Raw genomic sequence first — 18,372 nt, forward strand, 5'->3', positions numbered from 1 at the left:
GGTGAAAGGAGGCTGGGGTCAAAGGTTAGGTTCAAAACCCCATAGTAGAGTAATGATATTGCTACCTCAAGGTCAAAGTATTGGAAGCTTTTACTGCCAAGGTTGACATTGTAGTGTCATGTAGCCAGTGGGCAGTAGAATATTTGCAATATTTATGATTTAAATATTTAAAAAAATCTGTAATCTGTATTTGGCATTCGTGTGTAATTACAATATTGCCCACAAAATAATGTTATTCTATGCTGTGTCGATTCCACTCCCACCTTTTGTTTTGAAATTCACAAGTAAGTCTCTAGTCTTTGCAAGCAAGTCTTAAGTCCAAATTGATAAGTCAAAAGTCCTAAACTTTTAGTTTCGAGTTAAGTCAATTATGCTCTTCACCAAATGTAATGCTGTTTCTGCAACAGATTAATAATTTATTAAATTTGGAAAATCAATTGCTTTTTTAAATTTGCCTTTTCTTTTGTTAAAACAAGTTTTGCATTGTGTAATTCATGATTGTTGACAATCACATAGTGTTTGTATGTGATAAAAAATATATTTGGTACCATTTCTTAAAACGTGAAGTAAAGTTGATTTTCTCCTGCAACTTGATTGGATGCCTTTCGGATTGGTTCAAACATAGCGGATCTGGAGAATTAAATGTCAACTTGCTGGAAATTAATGGGGTTAGCGATAGGTGAGCTAGTTAAGGAAGTAAAGGGAAATGAATTGATTCATGGCACACTTTTGAAAAAGCATAGGGCTACTTCTTAATCGTTTGCCTCAGTGGAAGGTATCAAGTATATTTAAGTCAAAAGGCTCAAGTACAAGTGAAGTCACAAGTCATTGGTGTTTAAGACTAAGTTGAGTTGCAAGTCTGTTTTGCTTTTGTCAGAAAGTCACCAAATTAGTGACTCAAGTCTGATTTGAGTCCAAGTTTTGAGTCCATACCTCTGCAAGTCACTTTCTGTGCAAGCCAATGCAAAATAATGAAAAGAAAAAGTTCTCTACCCCTCTCTTCCTTATCATAACTTTAAAGATTAACATTACACAAAAAAAAATTAAAAACTTATGTTAGCCAACAATCTATCTCATGTGCGTTACTTGTAAAGTGTTATTACCTACTCCGGCATGTAGCAAAGATCTTCTTACAGTCAATTGAATTTTTAAGCTGAATTGATTTCTTGTTCCTACAAAAATACCTGGAGGTCTGAGTCGATTGAAGTTTTATCATCAGCTAAAAAAATTGTTAAATGACGGAAATCCCAGATTCAGATGCGCATCAAAAACAAATCAATTGTTCCTCACCTGAAGGCCTCTATGCCCAACAAGCTTCATGGTAAATCCATTCATAGAATCCGTTGATAAGCTGCTGACAGACGGAGCGACTAACAGCAGAGAAAAGCTCCTTGCGCAGATAGAAAGATAGCCGAGAGGTGCTGATCACTGTTGTTTGTGATGACACCTGTAGAGATTAGATACATTTCAGTGCAGGAGGTCAGGGCCAACAGGCTGCCTGGTTGCACAGAACCAATTGTGACCTACAAAACAGAGAGGTAGTGACAGTATCTCGCCTCAGAACCGTCCCTCTTGAATTCCTCTTTATCTACATACAATTTCCTCTTTCTTTGTGCTGATTCCCCTTTTGTTTTCCCTATCTGTTCAGCTGTAGCATAGTAAGGTCAGTTCTGAATTATGCTTGTGCATAGCAACTGTATTATTCTGTGGTGGTATCACAGCGCCAGATGTGATCCTGTCTTTTCAAGGTAAGAAATAACATCTGCGGACAATCAGCTGACTGTGATTATCAGGTGCAGTCCAACTCCCTCACGCAGCATGTACAATACATATTGTGTAAACTAATTAACTAACTAAGCAGACTAAAAGTAACATTTTAACATGGCTTGTTGTGGCTAAAATGGAGAGGGTACAAAAAGCTGTATAAAGATTTTGATTTAATCTTAACACAGCATCTCAGCTACCTGCTGCAGTTTGAAGAGGATGATGGGAACTCTCTTTTTTTCATTTTTGCCTTTTATTAGATAGTTAATAATGTAGAGCCAGACAGGAAATGAGGAAAAGAGAGAGTGCTGTATGACAAACAGCAGATGATGGTGTTTCTTTGGTTTGTACCTTAACCATTCAGCTACCTCCAGTGCACCCACTGTGTTTCATTTCAGTGCCACTGTGGGGAAAAAAAGCAGAAAACTGAAATTAAACGCAGCCATTGACTGCAGCAAAATTTACAACTCACATAACTCCACCCACGGGCTCGTTCTATTTCCACTGCAATTTCTTCTTTAAATCATTGACACTGATTTAGAGCCCAAACACACCCACTAAGGTATTTTCACTCACTTCTCCTGATTAGACGTTTTCTCAGAACCAGGTTTTATAGGTGTTCCCACAAAGACATTGTTGATGTTATTTTATTTTCCTGTTACAATTCAATAACGGCGTACTGACCTATCGCTCATTCTTCTGTTGCACCAGTTCGGGTGGTAAATCTTTATCGTTATTGTAGCACGAGCATACATGAGGGACTGCAGGCGAGTGATCATTGTCTGTTGAGGAGATGTTCATGCTGGATTCCAGTGTGTGATGCATACGAAAGCTAGTCTTTCTCCCCATTAAGGGGGTTTTTGAGAGGATTTTTTCCGAATCCACTGTGAGGGTCCAAGGACAGAGGGATGTTGTGTGTTGTAAAGCCCTCAGAGCAAAATTTTGATACGTGATATTAGACTTCATAGATCAAGTTGAAATTGAATTTGAGTAACTTTTGTTCAGCCTTTTGGGCCATGCTTTGAATCTGGCCAAGAAAGAAAAACTTTGACGTGGTTATCTGTAAAGCACTTTGGGTTGCCTTTGGGTATGAAATGTGCTCTATAAATAAAATTCCCTTTCTTTGCTTTGCTAATGAATAACGTGGAAGAGAATGTTATTGGTACATTTTCTATTTTCTTATAACCCATGTCTGTCTCCAATGCCAACCAGCCAACATCTCTCGCTTTGGGTGTTTTGTATTTTTCTTGGTCAATATTATACAGTATTGGCTGGTTAGACACAGAAACAAATAATATCTCCTTCATCCTGGCTTACTTCAGAAACTATAGCCAAAGACAGTCAAGCGAGATCAACCACATGCTGTTCTTTTATACCGGTTGGGGCTACAATTTTGCTAGTCAAAGTTCATTGAAATTGAACTCCACACGATGATAAGATACAAATTTGCTTTGCCAGTGCAAGCCAATGTTTTACTTTGTTGCTTGCACTGAATGGAAGTGAATGGGAGGTGAATATTTGTCCATGTTTGACTGTGCACTTACCGGTATATGCAGTTTGAAGCTGTACTTTCAACTTCAACAGAGGTTGCATCAAAATAAAAAGTGTCCAGGGCCTTTAGGTCACTGATACAGTATAAAAAAATTTAAATTGGTTTTATTATTTCAGTTCATATTTAAATCCATATTTAGTTTTTACAGTATATTCTAACACAAACAAATTTTAGTATGTCTACCCATATTTTTTAATTTCATTCAGTTAAAAGGGACCATAAGCAGTTTGAAACACACGTTACCATTTGATGCACAGTACTAGATTATAGCTTCGAGCTAATTCGCATCTGTAGTCCGTCGGCAGGCCAGAACATAGACACAGCACAATAACAAGGTAAGAGTCACAACGATAAATATGAGACAGTAAAAATGTGTCAACTGTCATTTTGCCACAGTGTTTATACCAAGATAGCTATCAGATTAATACCTGTGGTGCAGATACAATCACCAGGTCATGCATTAATGTGATGTATACCTTGTTTTTCTGGGTTACGTATTACATACCCATGATTATATATACTGTGACTGAAGATTTTATCCATCCATATCTACCATATCTACTTTAAAACTAAACCGTGCCCTTGATTCAGTGACACTTTTCTAGTGCGTGCTTCAGTGTAGCCCTCTACATCCCAAAGCAAACACCTGCTCAGAAGTACTATGATACTTTGACATGAAGGTATTAATCTGCCTTCAGGGTCCTAATTTGTTCCTCAACCTGCTCAGCTCATTAGGCAGCCAGTCCTCAAAGAGTGATCGCTTTATTAATAAGTGTACAGTAACATACTAATGAACACCTGAATACTTACTGAGTGCTAAGTTTTTTTTTTTCTGATGTGTGTCACAGAAAGACAGACGGACGAACAGACAGACAATCAAACTGACAGCCAGCAGCTGATGCGTGGGTATGCTGGAGGGCTTAGTTATGGATTTGCAGAATTTGCAGTATTATCTCTCTGAGGAGCAGCTTCCCCTCTGCATAATGGATGAGAGGGACGAGGGGATCAGACTTTTTATGTTGAACAACAAAGAGCTGGGCGGATTTTAATGGGGAGAGAGAGTCAGTGGTGTGTGTTTAACTATGAACTAACACATCCAGGGGTCACCCAAGTTCAAGCCAGGCATAAGTAGCTCATATTTGTATGACATTTTTTAAATTATATGTTAGGTTTCAGTATTATACAAACCATTTATCATTTATTTCATAAAGAGTATTGAGTACATACTGCTGGTATTTTCTCCAGTGTAGAGAAAGCAAAATTAAAAAAAATCTCCATCACTTTGCAGGAAATTCAGCCTCTGCACTCTTTGGTTAAACACACTCGTGTAATTTTCAGATTAATTTTCTCTTGCCTTGAAACATTTGGAGATTGTCTCATTACAGTTAAGGTGTCAGGCTGCACCCACATGTTTTTATTTTATCTCAAATAAATGAGTTATGCACAAACCAGGTTTAAAATCTTGATTGAAGTTATCAAAGTTGTTGTGCGGTGTCACCATAGTTTGGTAAATCTCTGAAAAATTAAACTGAGCTGTCGAAGGATCATTCCTTGTGCTGCAAAACTAGGACATTTTCAGATTCTCCACAGAGTGGCTTTAAGTGATTTAAACCAATGAACCGAGCTGTCAAAGAAGGCTACGTCTTCAATAAGAAAACTGACATTTGAAAAACTCTCCGGCTACTTATGCTCTTAAATTGCTATTTGATCTTACAGACAAACAACATTGTTTGATGGATCGCAGAGCTTCGAGCCTGTTGGAGAGAAAATGCATTAGCATAAATCTCTGGTTTAAATTCCTATATCTGTCCTCAAAAAACTGCCTCAGCTGCCATTTTTATAAACAGATAGACAGCCTCAGCTGTCAGATTAAAGTTGGATCAAACCTTAAACATCAGAAGCCACAGCAGAAACGGAATAGATTCAAAAACAGTCCTACTTTGTCCCACACTGCTACCCTGCATCATACTGTGTTGATAAACCACAATTTAGTACTGATGTGTAATTAAACCTTGTTAGTGTAGCCATCCCTCAAATTGTCCAGTGACACCCAGGTGAGCTGTCCTGCCTCCTAGAAATTATGTTTATATTCAACTAATTTGTCACAGCAACTACGTTTTGAGGGAAACGTGATGTCGAGCATGGGAAACTGTCAATAATTAATCTGGCAAGTCCAAAATCTTGATACCAAATGTGTCAGCAAAATGTTCACCAAAAACGTATTTGAGTTGTTTGCTTCTAAAATAGGCAATGTTGCAATACAGTATCGTAGTGACCACAGGATTATTTTTTATTATCTATTTCATCATATGATTAAAATCACGATCTTCCCCTAGCCTTAACCTTTTATAAGTGCTTTTGTTACCTAAACCTAAGACAAGAGTCTGGATGCGAACCTGAAGTTCTGATGTCAAAGTCCTGCGCTTTCTATGTGCCACATTAATGTAGCATTTTGTTAGCTCAAAGAAACATTGTGTATAAGCAGAAAGCAGTTTAGTAACATACAAACATAATTTGTATGTTTGTATGTTATTAACATACAGGGTTCTGTCAGGATGATGAGGTCAGCAAAGATTTTCGATGCCCTTGTGTTTATATGAATGTTTGTTGACATAATAATAATGGCCCTCTTATTTTGAAACATTCAGAGTATTTTTACCAAAAATAAATTGGTTTGAAACCCAAAACTTGGCTCCCTGCTGTAACCAAAAAAAGACAAAAAATAAACATATTCTACTTGACCTAAAGTGTGAACCTTGATGACAACAGTGGCTGTGTCGTATTCTACATGTTGAAGAGGATGAAGTTTTGCATAAGTCTTATTATTAATAGTGGTTTGTTTTTTGGATAAAAAAACAAATATCTGCAATAACAGAACAAAATCCTGCAGGGAATCAATGCAACTTGTCATCTTGCTACTTCTGTTTATCTCCGAAATGCTTTGTGCAACACCCTCCGTTGATGACACATCCTTGATAACAACTGTTCATCTCAAAAGTGGTGGAAATGGCTGGTTCACTAGATAGCACCAAGGTATTTAAACCATTATATCAGTGGGGAAAATGATCTAAAAGTGCTAATAATACCTTTGTCTCAATTATTTCTGTGACAACATATAATCCACCAATAGTAGTTTTCTTGACAGGCGGAGTGACAACAGTCAAATGTCTCGTATGAGGCTAAAGGTCATTCGAGTTTGATCTGTCTGACACATTTAGCTCTTTACAGCCGCTGACCTTTTTCAGTGTCTTCAGCTTTTTGTTTGGGACTAAGTACTCGTTAAGATGTGAGGAAATACTTTTAGGTGAGTTTAAACTTCTAAGGAGCTTTCTTTTTGCTCTCTTGCTGTGACTTTTAATAGATTTCTGCAGTCCTGGGGTATTTCTGTTATTTCAGGTCCAGAAACCCCCCACAGTGGTGAAAGGAGATTACATGCCCTCCATTTACAATGATAAAGTGATATTTCATTGATCCCTGTGGAGAAATGTTCCTTTTGCTTGCTTTTTTCCCCCCACAGAGAGGTTAGAGAGCACAGCAGCTCAGCAGCCCTGGAGCTGGTGGGGTATCTATTGTTGCTTCAGGCTGCTTCAGCAGGGTGGACGGCTGCCAAAATGAGGGCTTGAACCCAGATCCTCCGGTCGGGTTCATCCTTTCTGCTGAGTACTCCATCACGTTTATGTCTATACTTTCACTGCTTTAGTGGAAAAGCAATGCAACGTGCTATTTCTCTCTCATGCAGCCTTTTTGTAAATGGAGACAATGGACAAAAGACAAAAGGAGAGATTATACATACACCAAGCCAACCTTAGGTTCTGCAAATGCATAGAATCAATGTAATAACACTTGAAGGGCTTTTAGCGTGTCCTCCTCAGTGGGAGAATGAGGACAAATAAGGAATGTAAAGGGGATTAGACTGTCTGTATTCTCCTCACACCCTGTTTGAATTACGATACTGTACTCACCAACATGGACGCATTTTACTACGTAAACCAAAACCTGCTTGAATGACAGCACACACCCACACACTTTCTTTGTGTGCAACATGTCTTCTGCAGAATGGATCCTTTTAATCTGAACTCTAATGAGATTTGCAACCCGCCTGCTCTTGCTTCTTTTTTTCCCCTCCTCACAGATGTTGATGACTGCCAGTCTGAGCCATGTGAAAATGGAGGCACTTGCATCGACAAGATTGATTCATTCCTCTGCCTTTGCCTGCCCAGCTATGGAGGAGACACGTGTGAAAAAGGTGAGAGTGGGAACACTGCATCAGATCACTGCCGTGTGCACAACCACAGTGGTGAACTTGTTAAGATTCTCAGTCATCTTATACTTGCAGGAAAAAGGTTTGTTGCAAACTGTGCTGCATGGTGGAAATAATCCTGATCAGTGTGCAGCGTGTGTTACAGCTGCATGTCATAACAGTATCACAGAGATGCATCTCTCAGCAGCTATCAGTGTATGTGAGTGTCTCACAGGGCTGCAGGGTGACAGATACTGACTGAATCTCCTGCAGGCACAACAATAGACACACTGTTTTCCATGTATCAGTTTTCAGTCAGCATCCTACATACAGTACATGCACAGTTTCCCATATGGCCATGACATGTGTTTGGTGCAGTCAATGCTGTTTAGTGGTTAGAGATTATTGCTGTAACTGTATAATTTATTGCATAGAGTTTTAAGGTACCCTGAGTTTTTTTATTTGTAAACAAACAAAAGTAATGTTGACATTCTTTCAGTATTATTGAGGTCAATATTAAGGTGTTGCATGTATTTCCTCTCTTTAAAAATACTTACAAAGCAGTTTTTTTTAAAAAAAATTAAAAACATTTTAAATCCTACATTGTTTATAATCGTGCTTGCTGGCTTGCAGCCTTCTTTTTCAATGCTTTTGTCAGTGTATTGCCATGTGTCTCTGTGTGTCAGTGCCATCAGCTGTCAATTAGTGGTATCCACGAGCCTGATCTCACTCCCAATTCGTCAAATACCACCGCTTTGTCAGTGATGTCAGTGACAAACACTGACGCAAAAAAGAACCTCTTGCAGTTTTTAACTGTGTCATCCATCACCCAATGTGAGCTGATGATAATGATAAAGTTACATTACACATAATAAAACTTAACCCCACGTCAAAAGATATTTGGCCGCTCACCTAAAAACTTTACTAAGGGAAACCCTACTACTAGTGGTTAAAATTTCAACGTACCTTTAAGAATAAACAGTTGCTGGTAATACTGTAATATTCCTTTGACATAGGCCTTAGCAAGAGTAATTATTGCCAAAGTTAAAACTAATATGTATCTCAATGAAGAAGGCAACCAAAATTCATTTAAAAGGCACTTTGCAAAACAGAACATAAAAAGTGATTAGTAGGATAAAGAAAATGGGAAAAAGGGAGATAAGAAATTATGTAAAAACAAGCAAAAATTGAATACATTTTTTTTTTTAAATCACAAAATAAGATGTGTAAAATCAAGACAAAGCCAAAGAAAACAAATGTGTTGATCAATTTTGGAGGTGCTGGTTGGCAGATTTTGTTACTTTTGGACAGAGCCAGGCTAGCTGTTTCCTTCTGTTTCCAGTCTTTATCTTAAGCTACTGTAAGTAAAGTAAATAAGTAAGTAAATAACAGTCACAGCAAAGGATGGGAATCTAGAGAAACAAGCCAGGGAAGACAAACGGCAGATGGATTTGTTGCAAAATATAAACCATGCTAAGATAGCAAAGAAGTAGCTGGTTGTAAAATAGTTTGATGCTAGCGATCTGGTGTCAAAGTCTGTCAGATTCGGATCAGTGTGAGTTAATCAAAGAGGCCTATGGCTGCAATCAACCCACCAATATGGGGCCAGCAGCCTCTAATACATCAAAAAGGAGGAAATCTAGTCTCATGAGCATAAGGCAAGTGTGTCTGTGTGGTAGGTGGCACAAATCACCCCCCATACTAAACACTCACGCCAATATGCACACAATCGCTGATTCATCACCAAACTGGTTTCAGCCACCTCCAGCTCCAAATATGTCCTCATGTGTTTGAGTCTGCCTTGCACTAGTAGTAATGAGAATTAATGAATATCTAAGCTTTGCAGTTATAAATGAATCCACAGGCTGTGGTGTTATTAATGAATACTAATAGTGCAGAGAGAAGGCCACATGTGCTGTGAATTGAAATCGAGCCTGTGCAATTACAGTTCATGCATTTAGCCTCTTAAGATGCCAGAGTTATATATTTTAGTCTTTATTTGCCAAATGGGATGGTTAAATAAAAGCTTCCTCTCTCCTCCCATCTCATACAGACCATTTTATCTTACTTCGTGTTCCCTGCACTTAACTGTGCTTTCATGTGCCCTTCAAGAAATAATTTTAGCTTCTCTCACTTCCTTTCCTCTTTTCTCTTCATCTTTACAGACGTAGAAGGTTGCGAGCACGGTTGGAGGAAGTTCCACGGCCACTGTTACAGGTAGAAATGATGAAAAACGGTGCTGTTGAAATAGATGTATTTACCTGCAACCACAGGTGCCTCATCCATCTGCATTACTCTTTTATACCCTGGAGTTATCCATGATATACTTACCATTTAAACCTGTCTCACCGGGTAATGTATGAAATATGTATTTTCATAACCACTTTCACTGCGCTGTCCTACAGATACTTCACCCACAGACACACCTGGGAGGACGCAGAGAAAGACTGCAGAGAGCACAGTGCCCACCTCAGTAGTGTCATCTCAGCCACTGAGCAGGAGTTTATCAATGGTGTGTGTACATTTCTGTCTTAAACAACCTACACATAACACACTTGCCCAAATATTCACAAAACAAAACCAATAAAAAAGACACACATTCAGTTATCATCTGTGAATGTAGCAAATGTTTGTATATCCAGAAACAAAACAAATGTAGAATAAAATAAAAGTATGGCATGAATTATATAGCAAAGACGAGGTGTTATGCATAAATTTGAAGCCGGAAACACGAATGTTAATTTTACTTATTTTCATAGTCGTCCTTATGTGATTATTCACTGTGTGATGCATAGAGGACAAGTGGAGACGATGGAGTGAGTCACAGATGAAATTATGCAAGAATAAAGTGATAGAGAAGATGAGAGAAGAGGCGATGAAACAAACAGGAGGGAAAAGAACAGGTTTAAAAGGACTTAAAAGAAGGAGAAGTTTGTTTGTTTTTCAGAGTTTTTTTATTTAAGTTATTCAGTCAAAAGAACATATTGTCCTGTTGTTTTTTACAGGTCTGGGTCATGACAACGCTTGGATCGGTCTAAATGACCGCACAGTGGAGGAAGACTTTCAGTGGACTGACAGCAACGATCTGGTCAGTGAACAGTTTTTATTCGTGCCCTCATGCAAGAACCTCCAGCTTCAGTTTTACAGCCCCTTTTAAAATCTTACAGGAATACATAACCACCTTCAAATTACCATTTGTATCTTTTATTCACCCTGTGTTACATTGAATTTGTGATGAAAACTTTTCTCAAATACCTCCAGTTAACCAAAAATGTTGAAATGTCTTGAGAAATTGAGGTCATTTGCATCCGCTAAACTAAACATCCAAAGGCAAAACTATATTAAAACATTTGTTTACAAACTCTCACACAACGCATGCCATACAATCCAAGTCTCATTTATCCAGTTGTATGCTCAGAACTTATCAAACACATAGATTTTCTATGAATCTTACTATTTGAAAATGAATGGAGAGTTAAATGTGTCTATGATCTCCTCAGAACCAGACTACAATGACAAAAACAGTAATTTTACCTCACTGGGCAGGAGAGCTGCTGGTCTTCCGCTGCCTCAGTCAGTTTGTTTGTTTGTGTTATTGCGTTACTTTGGTGAATCTGAGCTAAACTTTTAAAACATTAACATGTCACACAATAACACAATCTAAATGATAAAGGCAGTGGTGAAGCAGTCGCTCCTGTGTTCAGTAAGGTAAAAGTACTGTTTTGTCAGTGGTGTCTGGCTTTGAATGGAGTATAGATAAGTTTCACTGTTCATTTTTAAAAATAGGAAGGTTTTAGCGAAAAATATATGTTTGTGAAGCACTGAGCATACAATTACATAAATGAGACTTGGATTATATTGCACGAGTTGTGTGAGAGTTTGTGAATGGATGTTTTGTTATAGTTTTGCTGTTGTCAGCCACTTATGATTTCAATTAATCAGGAATTTTCTCAGTTTTTGGATTCTTTGTTCACTGTGAGGACATGCAAAGAAGTTTTCTTTGTGTATTCAACATGAAGCCGTCATTTGGGGTGTGTGTGGGGTGTGTTGCTTTAAGTCTTTGTTGATAACATTAATTAAGAAATGAGCAACAATCAAAGCTAGGGTATTGGAAAAAGCATCAGTTTTAATTGATTAAAAGTTCAATGCTTGAAAAAATCGATCAGATTAAATAGATAGCAGCTTTTTTAACATCAGCAGACAATTCCACGCCTGGCATCAGATTTGTGATTCAAATTTTGCTAGATCCTGAGCTGGGCTGAATTACTTCAAACCAGTGAGAATAGCACAGAAAAAGAATACAAATTACAAAATCTCTTGTTAAATAGCCAAAACTGTTCTGACATTGGCAGAAAGTTTTATAACCACTCGGGACCCAAATGCTCAAAGTAAGAAAAAAAAAGAAAAATTTGTTTTAAGGACCTTCAAAGTTTTTCATTTTTTTTAGCATTTTAATTAAAACTGTGTCCCCATTTGTGTGAAAGATCTCATGTGTCATCCTACAAATGGAATTCATCTGAAAGTGTTCATCTCTGTTTTCAATAAGAGAGGAGATTGGAGCCTCCCAGTCTGACAGTGCTGACAAATGAAAGCAACTGCAGCTGAATTCTGTTGATTTGCTGTTGTTGTGCAGGTATATGAGAACTGGAGAGAGAGCCAGCCAGATAACTTCTTCGCAGGTGGAGAGGACTGTGTGGTGACCATTGCCCATGAGGACGGCAAGTGGAACGACGTGCCCTGCAACTACAACCTGCCCTACATCTGCAAGAAAGGCACAGGTACTGTAACATTGCTGGACTCTGTGTAACCAAACAACACACCGAGAGCTTGTTTGACAGAATCAGGTCCGGTGTGTCTCTTTCAGCAATCAAAGCTCAATCAGTTTATTAGGAGAGATTTTTTTTTTTTTTTGCTGTCTTTATTCTATGTGGCTGCGTGTGTGTTATTGCTGACCAGCTGGCCACCTGTTAGTCATCACTGCTCATCATCAGTTCTTGTGCTCTTGATGCAGAAAAAATTTAAAATTAAACAGCTGTTTTGCATCTCTTTCGCTCTTTCTCCATTAAGGAAGTATTTTACTGCTGGAAAGATGGTCTATTCACAAAACTGGGCTGTCTATGCAGTACGATGCAAATACTTCAAGGTTGTCTCTGTATGACCAGAAAGAAAAAAAAACAGATAAATAGTTGTATGTTAACAATTAACGCTCCTGCTCGTAATTTAAGTTGCTCATCCGAAAAACAAAAGCTGGCTGATAATAAACAATCTCATATTATAGTTAAACAGTCAGCTAAAAAATGTTTACATACAATTTTGATCTGAGTTTAAGAGAGAGAGGGGTGGTTGTTTCTTTATCCACTTCTATACTCTTGTTTCAAAGCTAAACAGTACACTAAAATATGTTTCTTGAAACACTGAAAGCAATAAATAGGCAATGCCGTAACAGAATTTTGATTTATATTTGATCAGTATTGCCTAAATATGCAGTTTTATAGTTTGGTCTGAGTTTGAGAGAGAGATTCAGGGGGTTGTCTTTCTCTCTCTTAATCTGTTTCTATACTTTTTCCATCCACAGTGGCGATGGGCATAAAAAAATTAGGAAATACAATCTGTAATTCGAGCAACAGCCTTAGAGCCAGCAAAAAGTTGCTAGATGACACGAAACGTTCAGTGGATCCTCACTGGCAAAGGAACAGGAGATCTGGGCACTGGTTAGATAGCGGGAAGTTTACCATAGTTTTTTTTTTACACAAACCTCCCACATTGTTGTGATACAAAGCTGGCTGAAAATCGGCAAAGTATCTCTTTGAAGGTCAGATGCTTAAAAAATGACAACAAACACGAACTTAAGTGAAGATTGTGATTCAATCTCAAACCTGTATTGATTTCTGAGAGCAATATCAATCTCAATCTTCCTGTTATTGCCGTCTCCCTCCTCGGGGCTCACTTACACTTGTCCAGACAGCAGAACCGTTACTTGCCGTTATTGCCAATTACCGCCTTGTTCGCAATTATTATCTGAAATTCCTCTGAGCCAGTTCGCCAGGTTTTCCTAATAGTTTCCCAAACCCTCACTTTTTGACCCAACTCAGCCGGCCTGAATCTAAATGCACCCAGAGCTTGTAGGATGTAAAGAAAGCTAAAGACTGAGACACACTGAAGACAGGGAGGATGGTCAGGAGGAGTTTAAAAAAAGATGGATAAAGATGGAGGAGGACATGGAAAAAAGGATTAAGTAGTTTAAGAGTGTTTGTTTGTCTGGCTGTGGGCTCATGGCTTTGTGGTTTGGCTGTACTCCCTGTCTACTGCAGAGACCCATTACCTCCTTCTAGCCTCCCCACAGCTCTGCTCAGACACAGACACAAGGCTGCCATCTACAGGCCAAACACACCTGCAATACCGTGCTTGAAAAATTTTATTTGGTCAAAACCGATGAACAGTAACTTCAGACTATTATGCTGGTTGTTTCATTATAGAGGGTCATACTAATTTAGTTTTTTGGCAGAGTGTACATCTTCAGGTTTATGTGAAATAGATGCTGAATAGATACCAACCATTACCTGTTTGATTTTTATTGTTTGATTTGGTTATTTTCTGTAGTGTTGTGTGGGACCCCGCCTGCAGTTGAGAATGCCCATTTGATAGGCCGACGGAGATCACACTATGACATCCATGCAGTGGTGCGCTACCAGTGTGCCGAGGGCTTCTTTCAACGTCACATCCCTACAGCTCGCTGCCGGGCCGACGGAAGCTGGGAGAGACCCCGGATCATCTGCACAAAGTGTGAGTGTTCAGTTTTAAACCTTGTCATGTCATGTGTCGTGTATTTAAGAGCTCTTCTTTACCAATTGGTTTCAAGTTAAAGAAGATCCGTGTCAGTTTTTTAATCAATCACATTCTGACTTGTCTGACAAGCTTTTACATCCTCTGACAGGTTGTCATTGTAAACAGTTATTTGTTTTTCGTTGCTTTTCGCCTTACATTTATCTCATTTCTGGTCTTTACTATTATTCAGAAAAACATACAATACAGTTAGTGCAGCAGTAAAATAGGATTAATTTCTTTTATTCACTGTAATTAAAATCAACTCAAAGCAAAGAGTAGATTGTAAATAACCTAAGGGCGCCCTGCAGCATAGGGGTGAGGGGACCAACCATGAGCCACAACGTCCCTGCTTTAAGTCCTTCTGGAGTTATTGGTGGATACATCTGCTGATTCGCAGAGTAAAAATAGCAAGATATATTTGAGGCCATTTAAAAAATAGTGTCACAATTACGTAGTTTGTCACTAAATATATTGGTCACAATTCTTTAAATGGACATTTCACCCCAAAATCAAAAATAAAGATTTTTTTCTCTTACCTGTATAGCTTTTTATCAATATAGATTGTTTTGCTGTGAGTTGGAGAGAGTTGGAGATATCATCTGTAGAGATGTTTGCCTTCTCTCCAATATAATGGAACTAGACAGCATGCAGCTTATGGTGCTCAAAGCACCAAAAAAATAAATTTGAAAAACTCAACAGCAACATGTCTTTCTAGAAATCATCACCCGGTCACTCAAGATAATCTACGCACCTTGTTGAATCAGCACCACCACTGAACTAGCTAAAATTACAGCTCAGCAGAGGAGGATGACATTACGATTTACATCTTATGCCATCACAAGGCTATTATTCATTAGTAGATGCACACTTCCTTCTTTGCAGTGCTACAGTTGGTGGGTGTAATTTTATAGAAAGAAAATAGTTGCTACATGAAACTGCTCACAACGAGATCTGTGGATTATCTTGAGTAACTGGGTCACGATTTCTGGAGAGAGACATTGCTGTTGAGTTTTTCAAGTTTATTTTTTGGCACTTTGAGCACCACAAGCCGAGTGTCATCTAGCTCTACTATATTCAAGTGAAGGTAGACGTCTCTACAGCTGATATTTACAACACTCGGCAACAAGCACTAGCACAGGTAAGAGGAAAAATGTGTTTTTTTAATTTTTGGGTTGATTGTCCCTTTAAAAAACAAGCTGAATGGATCCTTATCAAAAATGTTTTTAGTATCTGTCAGTTCAATGTTATTGGATTTTAAAACTCTCTTTAGCATCAGCCTGAAATCTAATATCAGCTAAGTAGTTAAGCTATTAGTACAAACTTATGGTCCCTTAAAACATTCATAAATTAATATGGATGTGTTAAGGAGAGGTGTATCTACTACAGTAAATGTACAACATAAAATCCATTTGTTTCCCTCCACTTTTAGCTCGGCGGTCACACCGATACCGACGCCACCACCACAATCAGCACAACGAACGCCGCGGCCACAGGAGACACGGAGGAGAGGGACACAAGGCCAGAGAGGACGCACACAGCTACTACTGAACCAAATAATATAACATCTGCAAAGCCTAGGTGCTAACCATGGCCCATAAAGAAAGACAGTAGTTCACATCACCCCCATTTCCTTTCCTGCTTCTACAGTTTATCTCCATAACCTCTATCCCCAAGTTTGGGTGTTTTGATGCTTGTTTTTGTTTTCCTGCTTCCTTTAACCGAGGTCCATGCGAACACTAACTATAACACTAACTCTTATTAACGACCTCCCTCCCTAACATCTCAGTACAGTAACTCCTCCTCCTGTATATGAACTAAAACCCTCCCTTGGTCTGTCACTCTGACAGCAGTGTGTGAGCGTGTGTGAGCGTATGCATGTAAGAGAGAAACTTAGAAAAGTGCGGAGTCACTCTTTTTTTGCAAAGGTCTGCTTGTTCTACATGAAAAATGACTCTCATCCTAGTTTCTGTTTACAAAGCACAGATGTAATTGATGCAAGATAGCGTTCAGTCCCTGGTGACCCCGAGCTTTTTGTATGTGTACTGTAGCTGTTACTTTTTCCATAGAGCATCTGAATAGCTAGTCTGCTTTATTCTACTGACATGCTTTTTTCTAATATTTGCTATGTTTTTGTGTTATGTTACTATTTATTATGAATTGTTTGCTAGTGAATATGCTTCTTTTTTACTTATACTGCAGAGAGCCGACATAACATCATTTTTCTATACCAGTATATAAGTCCAACGATGAACAATAAACTAAATTAATCATTTGATTGCCTCTAATCTCTGTATTGTAAATATTGTGGTGTTTGTTATTGGCTGATCCCTGATCAATAGCTGGACCTTGTCTAATCAATTAGATCCCCCAATCCTCATAGGCACTCTCAGCTAATGAATATGTCCCGTCGACATAGATAGTGTGGATGGGATTATACTTTCTGGAGATAACCACTTGATTGTATCTGAATTGCTAAACACTTTCAATCTTTGCACGGCTATATTTACATGATGGGTAGAATGTCACTTTTTTGTCTTTTGTCCCTTTGATATTTGATCGGTCATCCACTTTTTTGGTGTTCTTATGACTTTTTGTCCTGCTGTTGTATTCCATTCTTAATAAAGTATACAAATGAACAACAGCATTTCTGATTGTTTTTTTTTTCAAGCAGAAACTGGTTTCAGCTGCTACCTTCCACATTTTAATTAGCCATGCTGCTGCTTCTTGTTCCACATTGAAAAATCTCATTATACAGCAAGTAGTTTCAGCCAAGCAATTTGATTGGTCAACAAGACATTTAGAGTGTGCATGACAGCACACCTTCGTTATCACTAAAACTAATACCGCAGTGTAACTTCCAGAGCTGGAGCAAAATAGAGGGGGCAACAAAACTGTTACAAAATGCAATGTTTTGTTGTTAATTTTGATTGATACAGCAGACTTCATTTTGATGAATAGTTTGAAGTGCATGAGAGGAATAAGTCGTTTGGATATTTTATAAACAAATTATCTAATAGGCTTGAGCAGTATCACGGTATTACGGTATACTGGGGTATTTAGAAATCCCAAATGTTTCTCAGTGCCAGCATAAATACAAGAGTTCCTCTTTCTATTAAACTCATTGTATGTAGTGCACAGCACGCACCATCAGAGCTCAGTCTTCGGTCTTTATTGATGGAACAGGCAGCTGTGCTGAAAGACACGTAACACTAAGTAGTGGAGGGATAAGTTACAGGACTGTAAGCAGCCGGCAACCAGCAACGACAGAGAGAGACTGAGGGATAATGGCATGTTTTAAGGATTTATTTTGACCAAACAGGAGCTGGTGATTGTTGGAACAGTGGACTTACACACTAGATTACTAGTCAATATAACCAAGATGGTTTGGGTGAGTTTTATTTTGTTTCTGTCCAGTCTGAATGAAGTGTGTTTTACGATGAGTTACTGAGGCAAATAAACAACGCCAGTCATCTGTGACTGAGAGAAAGTTGAATTCAAAAGGTTTACAGTTGTATTTCTTTGGTTAATCAGGAAAATACAGATGAGAGTATTACGTCACTTAACTTTGTGAGTTTCTATTGTGTATTTATTAGTCTGAAAAGCTGAAAGTAAGTAGCACACAGTCCACTGGGGGCAAGGTGCAGCACACTTGTACCATCATATATCGTATACCCCCATGAAATTTCACAAAGATATGAAGGTATGAAATATCACATACTGCCCAAGCCTATTATCTAAAAAATGCTCATAATAGCCCATTTACTGCAGCCATTATAGTGACGTTTATAGAATAATTTATTTACGTAAGATTTACTCACTACTTACCTCTGCATCTGCAGAAATTCTACGACTGCGGTAACATTCATACAGTGGGGGACAGGGATCATTTGAGGGTGGTGTCAATCTTTTCATGTCACTTAAAGGAATATGTTTTTTTGTGATTTGTTGTATTTTGTTGCTCAGTTCCATAATCATTTTTTTTGTCTGTTAT

At 38.4% G+C, this 18,372-nt stretch overlaps 1 protein-coding gene across 2 annotated transcripts in view; it reads left to right on the forward strand.

The window, feature by feature from the left end:
- Positions 1 to 17,016, forward strand: part of LOC121952038 (neurocan core protein-like) — a 57,090-nt gene extending 40,074 nt beyond the window's left edge. For both annotated transcript variants that reach the window (XM_042498555.2, XM_042498556.2), the window contains exons 14-20: positions 7,449 to 7,562; positions 9,722 to 9,773; positions 9,962 to 10,068; positions 10,562 to 10,644; positions 12,190 to 12,334; positions 14,157 to 14,339; positions 15,811 to 17,016. In XM_042498555.2, the coding sequence (XP_042354489.1) occupies positions 7,449 to 7,562; positions 9,722 to 9,773; positions 9,962 to 10,068; positions 10,562 to 10,644; positions 12,190 to 12,334; positions 14,157 to 14,339; positions 15,811 to 15,929 (803 nt within the window). In that variant the 3' untranslated portion in view covers positions 15,930 to 17,016. The remainder of the gene's footprint in view (positions 1 to 7,448; positions 7,563 to 9,721; positions 9,774 to 9,961; positions 10,069 to 10,561; positions 10,645 to 12,189; positions 12,335 to 14,156; positions 14,340 to 15,810) is intronic.
- The last annotated feature ends 1,356 nt before the right edge of the window (positions 17,017 to 18,372 follow it).

The sequence above is a fragment of the Plectropomus leopardus genome, chromosome 12, assembly GCF_026936395.1.
Source record: "Plectropomus leopardus strain MGB_pleo_1.0 chromosome 12, ASM2693639v1, whole genome shotgun sequence".
Taxonomy (NCBI): Eukaryota; Metazoa; Chordata; class Actinopteri; order Perciformes; family Serranidae; genus Plectropomus; species Plectropomus leopardus.